The 15,847-nt window shown below is 41.0% G+C and overlaps 1 protein-coding gene across 2 annotated transcripts in view; it reads right to left on the reverse strand.

Annotated features, from left to right (window-relative positions):
- Positions 1-15,847, reverse strand: part of GAP43 (growth associated protein 43) — a 127,179-nt gene that overhangs the window by 92,305 nt on the left and 19,027 nt on the right. The window contains exon 1 of one of the 2 annotated variants that reach the window (XM_058732465.1): positions 8,528-8,667. The exons of the other annotated variant lie outside the window; for it this stretch is intronic. Coding sequence (XP_058588448.1) covers positions 8,528-8,557 — 30 coding nt within the window. The 5' untranslated portion in view covers positions 8,558-8,667. Of the gene's footprint in view, positions 1-8,527; positions 8,668-15,847 lie in introns of those variants that run through there. 2 annotated transcript variants of the gene reach the window in all.

The following is a 15,847-nucleotide window of genomic DNA, read 5'->3' on the forward strand; positions in this document are numbered from 1 at the left end:
TGAGAATTGATAAATTTATTTTATTAAGTTGGTAACTTATGTCAGTCAATCAGGGACACAGGAAAACAGAAATGTCCTTTGTAGAGATCCTGAGAATTTAAAAGATAATACATGGCATTAGAGTTGGGTTGGAAAAGGTTCAGGATGGCATATCACTTCTTCTGGTCACAGTTAATAACTGATGCAATGAGGAATCTTGAAGCTGTATGAAAATGGTGCTCAGGGGATAATCTTTGAACTGTGCTTCCCCAAGTCAGGCTTCATCCCCATTTGCAGTCTCCCAACCAACCTCATATGCCTATTCTTCTGTCTGACTGGGCCCTCATGTGATGGATGTGAGCACAGCATGCCTTATCTTAGTGCTGAGAACCCAGTTTAGAAGTGAGGTGGGGGTGGGGTTGGGGATGAGGGAGAAGGAGCCAGCTTAGCAAATGAAGAGAAGAAACCCAAATGTGAAGGAAAGACTAAAACAGGAAAAAATAAAAAGAAAAATAGTGGATATTTCTAAATGCATTTGAACTGATCCTTTGGGTTTCATGACGATTTGAACATTGGCTTATTTAAATTCTGTCACTGAAGTTGTTGAAGGAAATGATAACGATATACTATGCTTCCATCCATTAGCATGGTTAATATTTACTCTGGAGAATAAGAGAGGAGGGGTGGGAATGGCAGATAAATATATAGACACATTCCGTACAGAGAGCAAGGGTACCTCTTTGCAGAGAACCATGAATACTGTGGGTTTCAGTATGTGGAATTCCTCAATTGATAATGCCTTCCACTTGACAAACACATTGTTCGCAAAACACTTTTATTTTTATCACTTTATTTTGAGCCTCACAGCAACCTAGTAAAAAAGGCAAGGCAGGATTTGGGAGTGTTCTTTTTATGTGCCCACTACATAGATGGATAAACTGAGGCTCAGAAATATTAAGCTACTTACCCAAGGTCACACGACAAGCAATTGGCAGAGCCAGGTCTAGAACCCAGGGGAAGGGTTTATTTCACTACAAAGACATGAAACAGGACATTAAAAAAAGAACATCTAAGAGAATAAGATCTGTAAATAATTAAGGACAGGAAATCTGGAGGGTCACACTCCCATACTATAACCTGAGTTCACTGCAAGTGAGCCACTCTGGTCTAAGCAGACAGGAAAGGGAATTGTAACTTTGACCACAACCACCTTGTAAGGAGGACCAGTAGAACTGAGTGTGCATTTACACAAAGCCAGCTCTGAAGAAGTCCACAGAATGGTCTTCTGTTCCAAAACATCTCCCCTAATGACCCATTATGGTATCTCTCCCTTCCTACTTTTATCAATGAATATTATTTATTGAGAAGCTACTATGTGCTAGACAAAGCTTAAAATATCTATTTTGTCTAAAACACCTATTTGGAAAGCTGGAAAGAACACTTTTTCTTGAAGTTCTCTTTTCATAGCTTCACACATCAAACACTAGCCTGGGCCAATGTCGCTTAATCAGAAAACTCCACCCGGACCTAAAGAAGAACAAAAGAAAAACTCAAAGAAAGAGATTGAAAGAGATTGCAAGCAATGAGCAAGATATGGAATAAGGGTGTGGAGATTAGAAAATATTACCTAGCTTTAGGAGCTGAAGACCAACATCACCTATAAAACATTTTATCTTACTGCTCTTCTGAAGGCCATGCCAATTCAGTCAGAGAAAATATACTACATAGAGTCTGGCCAAGATCATGTTCATAGAAAGCTGTGGTTGCAGTTTGCCCTATGGTAGCCACAATAGGCCGACTTCAGAATCCAAATCCCTTCAGTCTATTCAAATGTAAGACAAAGTTGATCTGATTCTCATTCACGTAACAGACATTTGAGGAGCTACTTACCATTTAACCCCCCTTTACCTCCATGAAAGATTTCCCTTTGTGGAACAGTATTCTGTGGATACTTCAGTGGGAAGGCAAGAAACCCAAAAGAAGACAAAATTGATTCTTGAACACAGGCCCCCCCTGAGCACAGGCCAACACTACATGTACTTTTGGAAGTTTGTGTATCAATGAAATAAATCAACTAAGTAATCAAGAGATTGAGTCAACATGTGTAAGTAAGCACTGTGGGGTCCTAAAGGAAGGATACTTGAAGATCCAAGATTGGTAACCATATGTCTAACCTGGCACTATGCTAACCTCAGAGGGTGGACTAGTTTGCTGGGCTGGTGGTGGAAGAGGAGACTGAAGGGAGGTTTTCAAATAGTACCAGTTATAGTAGTTTGGAGAATTGCAATATAAATGGGCTCATTTTGTGCCTGCTTTCATTAAAAACTGATGGTTGTGCTATGTATAGGTCAATACTAAGAATCAATGATGATTAGCTTCACCTTAAAATTGGATGCCAACAGATTAAACAAAAATCTACTAGTGGTTCTATCCATTTAGATATGCCACAATTTATGGAAAGTTTGTAAGCCTGGTTTTGTATTAATTTAGGAAACATACAACGCACTGATAAAACCAGTTACTGTATGTGTCAAACATTGTGATAGGCCTGGAAGTAGAGAAAGAATTAAGATTCCACCCAAGTAGCTCACAGTAGAGATGACAGTTTGGGAAGAAAAAAAAAAAAATGCTATGTAGTAAAAAACAGGTGATATGTTGTGATGTTATAAAATATAGCGTAGTCACAAATAAAGTGGAACTTAGGAAGGTCAAGAATGGCTTCCAAGAGCTAACTGACAGAGGAAATGTGAATTTTCCAGGCAGGGAGAAAGTGTCATGTCAGTATGTGCAAAGGCACCAAGGCCTGAAATACTGACGTGGTGTCATAAGGTGTGAGCAGGTATTTGAGGATGTCATTGGAAAGATAGGCAAGATGGCACTTGGGTGGCTTAGTCGATTGAACGTCCGACTTTGGCTCAGGTCATGATCTCACGGTCTGTGAGTTCGAGCCTCGCCTCGGGCTCTGTGCTGACAGCTCAGAGCCTGGAGCCTGCTTCGGATTCTGTGTCTCCCTCTCTCTGACCCTCCCCCGCTCATGCTCTGTCTCTCTCTCTCTGTCAAAAATAAGTAAACATTAAAAAAAATTTTTTTAAATAAAAAAAAAAAGAAAGGTAGGCAAGACTAGATCATGTCATCCATGCTGAGGACTTTATATTTTAGTTTACAGTTAACAAGAGACTACTGGTGTATTTCAACAAGGAAAATAAAATGACCAGATTTGCATTAGTTAAAGATTAAGTGTGGTGTTCTATGCAAGAAGAATTGGAGGAGACCAAGAGGGAGATAGGAAGTCTATGCAAGAAGCTATTGCCTTGGTCCAGATGAGAGGGAATGAAAGTCAGAACCAGGTTATTTGTGGTGGAGTTGAAAAGCAGAGGATGGATTCAAAAGCTTTTTACCTAGAATCAAAAAAATTATTATCTGGATGTGAGGATTGATAGAATGGACTGCCTCCAAGATTTCTCCCAGGTTCCTAGAACTCAGAAACTGGATAGAAGGTATTATAGCATAAAAGTAGGAATCTACAGGAAGACTAAGTGGTACAACATAGAAGATACTGAGACTGGTTCTGTACATTATTGCGGGTGTCCGGAAATACCTAGACCTAGTGATATCCATGGATTAGGTGCTGAGGAAAGATATCTATAGTCTACAGATTTGGAAATCGCCCAGTGGTTAAAACTCCCAACATGGATGACATCATCTAATGTATCAATGGATGTGTCAATTAGTGTGTCGATGGATGCCATCTACTGGATCAAGATCATTAACCAGAAGATAATTGATATTTGGGGGGAAGAGAGTGAAAAAGCCAGCAAGAAGACTGAGAAAAGCTTATCTGAGAGGGAGGAGAGCCAGGGTAGCTGCCAGGGGAGACAAGTGAGGAATTTCAGGAAGAGGAAGGGACCACAATACAAAATACCAAAGAGATATCAAGTAAGATGGAAACTGAAGAGTCACTTTTTGTGGTGTCTTTTTCAGAATATGAAAACAGAAGCTATATTAAAGTAAATGGAATAAGAAATGAGGAGTGATGAAGAAGAGGAATCACCCATGACCAGAAGGAACTGTTCGCTAACAACAGGCACACAACAATCCTGACAAACTGGCAATTCCAAGCCAAGAGTCAACATCACAAAACTTGGAGAGAAAATGTTCTCACTTTTGTATTGATTTTGTCTTCACGTGAGTTTGGTTTAATCCCTACAGATACTCTTTAGGGTCAGGAAGTCGGGTTTTTGTTAGTTTGGTTTTATTTTTTATTTTTTAGACTCTATCTCATAGGAAGAAACTGAAGCTCAATATTATGTGATTCATTCAAGATCACAGAATCATTAATTGGCATACACTGAGGACTCTCAGCACAGTGCTCTTCCCAACACCTCAGAGAATGTTAAGCAGACTTCAATACAATTTTGCGGAGGCAACCTGACCACACTTCAAAAGGGAGAGCTGCTCATAATCACTTTTTTTGCTGGAAAACAGACACGTTTGGCTGCCTGAATGCTTCTATGATAGTTAATAAGGAAGTGAATAATTAAATGCTGTATCTTCTCTTGAGATGACCTGCTATGTGCATCATTTGAAATGTTCCTTTAATATTAGAGGAAGATTTTAGACTTATCTTACTCTGTCAATGAGAACAAGGGAACATTTGGTTAATATATATATATGCTCTACTGTTGACTGATAGAACCACCCCCCCCCCCACTTCTTTATGAAGCCAGGTAAAACTGAAGTCTGTGGATTAATCAGCCCCAGGCACAACACTGACAATTTCACCATGACGGAGGCAAAGGGAGACCCTAAGCCACTCTCTCTCTCTGAACAGGAGCTCTGCCCTTTCGAATAAAACATGAAAGGAGGTTTCTGTAGTTTTGCCAACTCAGCAAGAGAGAAAATTAACCCTACATTTTCTTATCCCAATTGCCTCCACATGGGTGTGGAGGGGGGACCTGAGTTGCAGGCTGACAGCCTAAGGGCACAGGGCTCATTGTGAATGCACCCTGGCATGGGCTAGAAGGAATTAGAGTCACCAGATATGAACTCATTTCTAGATTTACCATGAATTTTCTAAGGTTCCCTGCAAGTCCAGATAATTTGGCAGGAAAAAAAAAATGTCCTTAAATGATTGCTTCTTCTGTTTAAATTTGGATATGTGTGATAGAAATCACCATTTAAAAAAAAACAACCAGTTTCAATTATATTAAGTAGAATGCCTCCATTTAATTAATTCACTTAGTCCCTGGGTGACACTGGGTGTGGCTCAGTGAGATTTAGGAGGAATCCAATTTATCACTAGGAGGAAGCGTCTGCACCAAGCGGCAAGGCGGCATCCTTCCACACCTTTCCAGCACTGCAAGGGAAAGGCGCAGTGAGGCTGGAATTCCAAACCACAGCTCACACTCTCTCAGATAAGATTTATTTGTTTTACGAGGAAAAAAGCAGATGTTGGTGGGGTTGAGAGGTGGGGGCCGGGGGTGGGGCTACTTGCTTGCCCCGGTATTCTTTACACTTAGATTGCAATTTAAAATCCTTATTTTTAAACAAAGGAAACACCTCAGTTCTCTGGCTTTGTGGACTCAGATCCCGTCTTGCAAGTTTTTCATCATCTGCAATATGCGTGGTAATTCAGCTATTTAAAGTTAGCCCCAAGATATTTGAAAATCACAAACCAATACAATCTCCGGGATTCTTTTATTTTATTCCTCCTCTGTCCACTCCTTTACCATCCTCTCATTGTCGCCCCATTCCCATTCTCTTCCTGCTCTAATATTCCAGAATGGTAATTAATGGCTAATAAAGATCATTTACGCTTTCCTCTCACCCACTGGCCATGTATTACAACTCAGAAATCCAAGATTTCTTCTTTATGCGGCTCAAGTGGAAGAGGAAGGAAGTGCAATCCCTCCACCCCCTCCCACGTTTCTGCTGGATTTCATGGGTGTGGCAGAGTTTAGACCTTTGCAGGTTTTTGCCCTTGTTTTATTCCCTGTTAAGGACGAGGATGATGAATAGATGGCAGAAGGATAAACACAATCGGGTTCTGCCTTGAATGATATAGGATCATTTCACGCACAAGCAGGAAACCTGTGTGAGACTTAAGTACTCACGCTATATAAATGCCAGTCAGTGTAGTATGGAGCCCACGCCCTGAATACACCATTTCCTTCTGTCTGATTTAATGGTACCCTAAATACTGACTTACGTGAATGATACACAACAGTACTCAAGAGGGCACATGACCATTTCACACAGAAGTACACATGTATGAAATGCATGGGTAAATACAATATCTATACCTTTCATTTTCTCTCTCGAATATGAATTATGCTAAGACACATGTGGGCATGTGGAATCTATACAGAGTACATGCATGACTGTTGTACATGGAGTATGCGGATGCTACATGCATTTACATGCGAATTTCTACAACTCCCTAAACACACAATTTCAGCTTTATCACTCTGCACATTCCAGTGAATGCTTGGGGCTGTTAGTGAGATAGAACCCAAGTAAAGGCAGCTGTCCCCTTTTGGGAAGGGAATTCTTTTAGCTTCAATTCCCTTTCTAAAATTATACTTGGTTTCCTTTGTTGAAGGGGGTGTGTGTATACTTGTATGTGTATACATACGGTGGCAAAAAGTTATAAACCGGTACATTTTTCTATCTGAAATTAAAGCTTTTCTAATGAATAGCATTGGCTTCCTTAGGGCTCCGCCTTCCTAAATTTTATTTCCTCAGCTCACCAGTGGGGTAACCTCAGAACCTTTCCTTGACAGTGTGCTTAACCCAGCCACCTGTATCTATTGCATTTATGTATTAGAATGAAGGAAGACAAGGAAAGGAAATGTCCTGGTTTGAAAAATGAGCCAATGGAGGCATCAATCTCTGGAACCACAGAACATTTTAGGAAAGTGGTGCATGTAAGACTCTCATGCTCTTCTTCAAACACTCCTATAGGATCCACACACAAAACCCCTGGGGTACCTGCTTTATTTATTTATTTATTTAACTTATTTTCCCCATGCCTCTCCACCCTCTGCACCCACTGATCTGCTCTTCTGCTTGTTTCCCTTCCCCTCCCTCTTCCTTCTCCATCCTTATCACCCCCCACCCCTCCTTCCAGGGCGATGGCTAAATGTGCAAAGCTGGCAGGCTGTTTCGTCTCCACTCCCCTCCACCCCCTTCGGATTCAGCGAGTGTATTACAAATTGCCCAATACCCAATACCTGTAGAGGAATAATGCCCAAATCCTATCTCTTGCACCCCACCCCTAAGGCAATCAACCTGCAAAGGGCTTTTTTGACCCAGACGGCCTCCCTTCCCACGAGTATGCACACACACGCGCGCACACACACTTCCCCACACCTCACACCCATTTTTTTTTTCTTTCACCTTCGCCAAAATCACTCAAACACGTTCCAATAAATGTTTGAAAGCTTCATTTGAAGAATGCCAGGGCACTGCCGGTTGCTGCAGAATACTGAACTCGTCATTCCTCCCCACCTTCAGCCCAATCAAGTTTCTAAAATGTCTTTCAAGAAATAAGTGAGCAATTTGCCATAGAAGAGAAACCTGGGTAGTGGGGGAGGGAACGAGGGGACTCGGATTCTCGCTAATCCCGTCTGTGTCCCTCTTCCTGATGAAAATGAGTCACCATGCTTATCATCCAAAATGTGAGCCCGTCTCCAGTCACTGACAACACCAGGAAAGATGCAAGGGAAGGGAGAAGGGAAAAGACCTGATTTCCAACAGGTAATACTCGGCTCGTCTTTCCCATCCCATCGCAGCCCAAAGCTCCTAGGGGCGTGGTCCACCCTCTCCTCCGACCAGCTGGTGCACAATCGGCTACCGTTCTTGGGAAGGGGATTTTCCCCTTCCACACGGCCAATTTCCCTTACAGCCCCAGTCGTCTTTAGCTTCTCTTAAAAAAAAAAAAAAAAAAAAAAAAAAAAAAAAAAAAAAAAAATCTCAAACCACAGTTTCATTCATTCATTGAAAAATAAATAAATAAATCCTTCCCATGTTTTTCCATTAATACCTGCGCCCATTTGAAGCTCCTGCATGGACGAAATAAGGCTTCTTCCGCAGCACATGTGAGAAAATTGTACGACAGAACAAGCAACACTTATTACTGAATATTATTCCTTCACCCCGCTTTTTTGCAAATAATTTAAAGGACTCCCTCCCCATCTTGTAGGTAGAGTCCACATCTCCCCACACCCCTCTCTATATCCACACCCGCAAAACCAGAGACCTAAAACGCTGAACATTCACTAAGAGCCCCCAAAATCTTATTTCTAGCCAAACAGGCATCTTTTTTTCTAACCTCATCCTAATTAGTAGCAGCGTTCCCAGACCAGAGCATGAAAGACAGACTGGAATAAAAGCTGGGATGCAACCATCAGTTACCATATGCTAAGGAAACGCGGGCACCATGGCCAGAGCACAAGCAGTTAAAATATTTTTTCCCCCTGCTTTTTACAGGGAAATATTGCAGTCTGGTAATTTCACAACAGCAAGAAGTAAAAATCTTTAGCTCTACCTGTTTGGTTCTTCTCATACAGCACAGCATGGTTGTATCGTCCCTTGCCTTCTTCCTGCCTTCTCTCCTTCCTCCTCTCTCTTTCTTATTCCCCCCCTCTCCACCTCTTTTCTGCTCGCTTGCTCACTCGCTCTCTCGCGCTAGCGCGCTCTCCCTCTCCCTCCCTCCCTCCCTCTCTCTCTCTCCCTCACACACACCAGGGCAGTTAGCAGCAACTGTAAGGTCCACAGCTACTGCTCAACGCACATGCTCGCTCGCTCTCTCTCCCTCTCCCTCTCCGGCTCTCTCCTCTGTCCTCTCTTCCCCTCTTTTCTCCCCTTTCCCACGTCTATCTGTCTTTTTCTTCCCTTTCTCTTTCTGAGAATTGTTCACTAGCTTTCAATGACTAATCACTTCCCCAGCCCCCACCCCCCTTCTAGACAGGCACCCCCCTCCCAGTCCCCTGCCAGCCTCATGAATATTTAAACATCTCCAATCTGGACCCAATTACCCACCGACTTTCCCACTGCATTGAGAGGATGGTGGGGTGGGGGTAGAGACGGATATTCCAGCCTGTTCTGGAGATTGGATGGAATGTGTTTTAGGGAAGAGGGGCTTGAGAAACGCTTGTATTTCTTTACTAACTCTTCTCTTTTCCGATATCATAAAAGCAAAGAACAGCTATTCCCAATGAGTAGTCAGACCTGTTCCAATATAAGTTATATTTGCTATTTAGATTTTATGTACATTTAATAATTGTGAGGGTGAAGTTCTCTCAAAAAAAAAATGAAACAATATGTAAATATCATACTGTATGTGTATGCTTCTCAGTATTCATATAATCTAAAATACATATATAAGCTTAAGTATGCACAAAAAAACATATCTTACAATATCCTTGAGAAATCCACATGAATATGTAGCATTTTAAACATTCTAAGCACTTGAGTTAAGAAATGATAACCAATGTTTAGGAATTAGCATCCGTATCTAAAATCACATGGTGGTTCTTTTCTGAATGCACTCACACCTGTTTGAAAATTGGAGTTTCAAAAATATTATAAAAAAGGGGGGGGCACATGGGTGGCTCAGTTGGTTAAGCATCCAACTTTGGCTCAGGTCATGATCTCACGGTTTGTGAGTTCAAGCCCTGCATCAGGCTCTGTGCTGACAGCTCAGAGCCTGGAGCCTGCTTTGGATTCTGTGTCTCCCTCTCTCTCTGCCCCTCCCCTGCTTGTGCTCTGTCTGTCTCTCAAAAATAAATAAATGTTAAAAAAAAAAATTTTTTTTTAAAGAAAATTGAGGTTTCTTCTAATTTTACTAAAGAAGTAGAACACATTTGAAAAATAAGTCTGTGTAATATTAATGGTACCCAAAATGATAGTTTACAGTTTGGGCAAGAAGAATAAAAGTAAACTTAATTGTTATGAGAAAAAAAAAAAAACACCTATATTGTGATGTCTATGTCTTCAATTCCTTCTATGGCCTTTCATAATTTGGTAGAGGAAAATATGACTTTAAGAAAAAGTATACACAAATTTTTAGATATATGGTACTGTGTGATCTTGAGAATGTTACTAAGCCTCTCTGTACCTAATTTTCTAATCTGTAAAACAGGAATTATAATGCCAACAAGTTGTGAGGACCAAATAATATAATGTACATAAAGCATACATTGGAATGGAGCCATTCTTAATACATAGTAACTTTACCTTAGAGACTGTACTTTTCTGAAGTTTTGGTGGCATTTTTAAGTGAATATCTCAAGGAACTTTTCAAACTATTTCTTGTTGTTCATTAGTGATGACAAAGATCCCCAATAAAATACCTCATATTCTTTCCAGTCTCTCCTAGACACAACTTTACTTAGTAGATTTCAACCAGACAGCTTATTATCATACATATTATTGGGATTACTGAGCTTAATAGGTGCTTAATACATTTTTACAAAATTCAAGATACATCCATCTCAGAATGGACTATCATCAAGAGATATTTAAGGGGTGATGGTTATAAAGTATCCCCAGAGGTCTTTCTGAGAATGATCTACTTCAAATCCAGCCTTACTTGTTCTTTTACTCGTATTTGCTTCTTAATTTTCATATTTTATGATATGAAACATAATTAAATCCTGAGTTTAATATTTTTTTAAGTTTATTTTTTTATTTTGAGAGAGAGAGAGCTTGAGTGTGGAAGGGGCAGAGAGGGAGAGAGAGAATCCCAAGCAGGCTCTGCATTGTCAGCACAGAGCCCAACATGAGGCTATTATCTCACAAACCGTGATATGATTTTGTGAGCCAAAATCAAGAGTCGGGTGCTTGGCCAACTAAGCCACCCAGGCACCCCTGAATCTAATATTTTTTAATGTAATAATGAGTCTAGTCAGGGTCAGCTTTCAAAAACAATGGATGTAACTGGTGAAGAGGGCAAAGAATGGGTAAGAAATGACTCCATCAGAGATATTCCAGTTGTGGGTGAGGACCACCCTGCCTGCCTGCTGGGGACTAGAGATTAGAGATGAAAGGAAGAAGAGGAGGTGAAGACTGGGGGCAAAGGAGAAGAAAATTGCTTCTTTTGGTGTTTAAATAGACACATGACTTCACTGATTAAGATCATTTTGTCAACTATGGCAACCTAGTTGGCCATAGAATGGGGCTAACTCCTATCCTTTTCAATCCACTCCCCTCTGCCTTCCCAATTATATCTTGTTTTGGGAAGCAACCTTGGAAACAACATGATATAATGAAGTCAAACAGAGCCTAGAGCTCAAAACCAGGCATAGGCATGGGTGAACTCTGTGAGTAAATACATTAAACCATGTTTTTTTTTTTTTTTTAATCTTTAATGTTTATTTTTGAGAGAGAGAGTGAGAGAGAGAGTGAGCAGGGAAGGAGCAGAGAGAGAGACAGCAGAATCTGAAGAAGGCTCCAGGCTCTGCACTGTCAGCACAGAGCCGGACATGGGGCTCAGACCCACGAACTATGAGATCATGACCTGAGCTGAAGTTGGACCCTTAACTGATGAGTCACCCAGGTTTACACTCAGGCTTTCATCTATTACCCAAAATGAGGTAGGTATGATCTTTAATCCCATTTTGATAGCGATACTAAAGCTAAGTGAATTAAGTACCTAGACTAGGTCACACGGCTAATAACAGGTAAAGCTTGGACTCCAAAACCCTCTTAACCACTAAGCTACATGGCATTCAGTGGTCCTCTACACCTCATTACCTCTGGTCCTGAGGGAATTAGAAGATGCAGTGGAAGTTTTTGTGGTGAAATGAAATCAGCATTCTGCAAGGTCCACCTAACAGTCCCAGCCCTTGCCTTAAGACCCATGGAGGACAAGCTGATACCCTCATCCAACGAGAAGCCCTCTGTGTACTTCTGACCAAATATCACATATTTCAACCACTCTAAGGTGCCTCAATATTTAAGGTCCTCACCATTTGAAATACCACCCTTTGGACATACTACATTCAGTCAGTGAATCTCTAAAATTACTTTCCAGAAGGTAGCTCAAAATTCCAAATTTAGTTTAAATATTATGGAATCAATTCCAGTACATTTTTCCCCCCTGAGCAATGGAGGTTATAGGATGGTAAAAGAATGAGAAAGAGAAAAGCACACTGATCCGATCTTGGCAGACAGATGAATGATAAGATAAGGTAAGATAAGATGAGATGAGATGAGATGAGATGAGATGAGATGGGATGAGATACCAGTATTGTCCTGATACCTACTAGTGTATTCAGTGGACCCACTAATCCTTATCCCCTTACAATCAATCCCAGTAAATGCCTAGGCTTAAGCCCCATGGTTAAACCTTATATAAATTTAATTAGCAGAATAACTAATGAGACTGTCAGGTAACTTCCTAACTATAGGTTAGGCAGTAACATCATTCTAGAAAAGGGTGAAGAGTGGTGGAGGACAGGTGCCAGTTCCATTCTCAGATCTCTTTGAACTTCATACTAAAGTGATACTGTTTTCATAATAAACCCAGAAGTCTCTGGCTTTTACTAAGGGCTTTGTCCAGCTGTATGCCATTTTAGGAATAGTACTGGCACTTGAGAGAAGAGTGTCAGTAATGTATCTCTTTTTATTTTCCCTTTCAGGTGCTAATTTTTCTTAACTTTTAGTCTTAGCTTTTTACCTACTGTATTCTTTGGCTACAGCTGCCATAACAAAATATCACAAACTGAGTGGCTTAAACAATGGAAATTTATTTTCTCACAGTTCTGGAGGCTGGAAGTCCAAGATCAAGATGCCGGCAGGATTGGTTTCCTCTGAGGGCTCTACGGGAAGTATCTATTCCAGGCCTCTCTCCTTGGCTTGCAGAAGGCCACCCTCCTACTGCCTCTTCACATGGTTGTTCCTCTGTGCACGCAAATCCCTAATGTCCAAATTTCTTCTTAAAGGACATCAGTCATATTGGGTTAGAGCCCACTCATGTGACCTCATTTAACCTCAATTACCTCTTTAAAAGCCCTAGATCCAAATACAGTCACATTCTGAGATACTGGGGGTTAGAGCTTCAACATATGTCTTTCGGAAAACACAGTTCAGCCCTTAACACCTAAATTCTCCTTTGGTACTTTTGCATATCATTTACTTATACAACATTTTACTAAAACATCCCACCCTCAAGAAGATACACACATATGTGAAAAGTGAAACAAATGCTGACATGATTCAATGTCAAATGTGAGCTACAAGAATTTAGAACATGAGAGAAATCACGATAGGGTACACCTTTCATTTCATGATTAGGATTTGAAAAAGTACAGAAGACACAATGAGTTTTAGAGAAGGGAAAGAGGTCATGTTGGAAAAGGCAAAATGTACAACTAATCACTGAATGATCAAGAGACTGTCAATATGTGGAAGAGGGGCAGTTGTAAAGGAGGGTAGAAAGAGTGAACCTTAGAAGGGCAGGCCACACTCAGATTGGGAAGAGCCTTAAGGGTCGGGCAAAGGGGGTGTATTAGTGTCCTTGGGCGGCCATAACAAATTTCTGCAAACATGGGGGCTTAAGACAACAGAAATTTATTCTTTCAAATTTCCGGGTGTCCAGATTTAGTGTTGGCAGGATTAGTTCCTTCTGGAGCCTCTGAGGGAGAGTCCATTCCACCACTTTCTCCTAGCCTCTGGTGGCTATGGCAGTCCTTGGCATTTCTTGGTCTGAAGATGCATCAGTCCACTCTGCTTCCATCATCACATGGGCTCCCTTCCCTCAGTCTCTGAGTCTTTCCCTCTTTTTATGAGAACACTTGTCATTGAATACAGGGTCCACTCTAAATCCAAGATGCTCTCGTTTCAGAATCCTTAAATTAATTACATCTCCAAAGAGCCTTTATCCAAGTAAGACCACAGTCCTCAAACTGAGGGTTAGGGTTTAGACACAGATTTTTGAAGAACACAAGTCAACCTACTAGAGAGGATTAGACATAAGAGTTGTTACTGGAACAGTTTAGACAATGTCTATTGTAATGTTGTATGGTATGGAATGGTGAGAAGGGTTCACTGGGGCCTGGTGAGAAAATTACAGAATTGTTCTAATGCCTAGGTCAGGGAGGAAAGGTGGAGAGAAAGTGAACTGTCATTCACTGATTGCCCAGTATGTTTCAGGTATCACATATTCTGTACTTTCCCATATTTTGTCTCATTCACCTCACAGAAGAATATCTTGGGGGAAGAGAAAAATGGAAGAACCAAAAGTGGTTTGGAGATTGGGCCTGGGCAGCCTGGAGAATGAAAATAGGAAATCCAGATGTGAGGAGGTCCAGAAAAAGGGCTGGTACTGTGAGGGAGGTGATGAGGCCATTTGGAAAGCATTCATTTTAAGGAAGCATTGAAAGGTTCAAGTGCATTGCAGGATCAGATTGTAAGAAAGAAGGTGCAAAAGGTGTCTGAGCCTGCCAAAGGTTTCCAGGCAGACACGGCTCCATCTGGTTCCAGGGAGAGGCCAGCTTCTATGAAATGATGTCACCATATTAATTAGGCTGATAGCATTTCAGTACTTCCTCACTGCCAGAATTAATCCTGCTTCTTGTGGACAAAGACCTGGATGGTTCTTAGGACCCTCTAAGTCTATCCATCTTTCCAAACATGGCTCAAATGTCCAGAGTTTCTCCAGTGCTCTGGAGACCATCTGAATCTGTGAGTAGCCAGGGAAGTCTCAGGGAGGGAACCGTGTGCTGGTGGCATAGGAGAAGATGAAAGGCATGTGGCCCATAAGCTAAACTCAGTAACCATGCAGCTCATGAGGAAGTGTGATTGCCTGAGTGGACAAATCTAACTCAGTGGCTTGTGGAATGTGTTAAGCAGCTGATGTGAAAAATTCCATCAGGTTACACAAACCTCTACCACCAACACATAATCAGAGGCTGAAATGAGAGTTTCATTTGATTTGGTTATTGAAGGGACCACGGAACTTGCTACATACTTCTTCTCTATTGCCCCTGAAGTTTTGTGATAGCTTGTTTGCCAGTCTACCTCCTCCCTGTAATGCACATTCCTGGATGGCAAGCACCATGTCTTGGCCTTTTTAATTTGTTTCTGGTATTTCCAGCAGGAGCATAGGTGCGTTTTATGGGACCTAAAGCTTATACGATTTAGGGGAGATTTCTTTAAGAAAAAGAATACAAGTTAAGTATGAAAGTGGATATTTATTTATTTGGAAAAAGAAACCACACATCTCTGCCTGACACATCTATGCAATTTCTATGTTTTTGGCTACCTGTTCTTTGATCATCTCTTTATATAACAATGACTTTGTAATGTAATCTTCTAAAAGAGAATGGAAAGATAATCTAGTCCTTCCTCTCACACAGTTGATTGGATTTGTTTTTATTCTTGGCAGTTGGGGGTGCTTAAAACATGAGACCACATACAGAGGTACTTTCGGTAAAGGGTGCAAACAATAATGCAAAAACACAGGAATTCTGAGAAATTTCAGAGAAAAAATAGCATGATACATTTATAAATTGTGAATTATTAATTATGTGGCATTATCAAATTTATTCCTGCCAGGAATAAACTTGGTTTTGGTTAGGCTTTGGTGAAAACTGAATCTCTCACCTAAAATTTTATAGAGCTGATGATTATAAAACTTTCCCACAGACGAGCTTTTGGTTCATATATTTCAAATCTTGTTTCACATCTTTACCACATGACTCAGGAGCGACGTGATAGGCCAAGTGATGTTTATATTTGAATTCAACCTCTGGCTTGGTACTTCAGGTTACCATGCCCAGTGAGCTGGCTCACTGTATTCCTTGCAGCCATAAATGGCTAGCAATAACTTACCTGTACATAAAAGCTCCAAGAAGAAACCTAA

This window comes from Neofelis nebulosa, chromosome 5, assembly GCF_028018385.1.
Source record: "Neofelis nebulosa isolate mNeoNeb1 chromosome 5, mNeoNeb1.pri, whole genome shotgun sequence".
In the NCBI taxonomy this organism is placed as follows: Eukaryota; Metazoa; Chordata; class Mammalia; order Carnivora; family Felidae; genus Neofelis; species Neofelis nebulosa.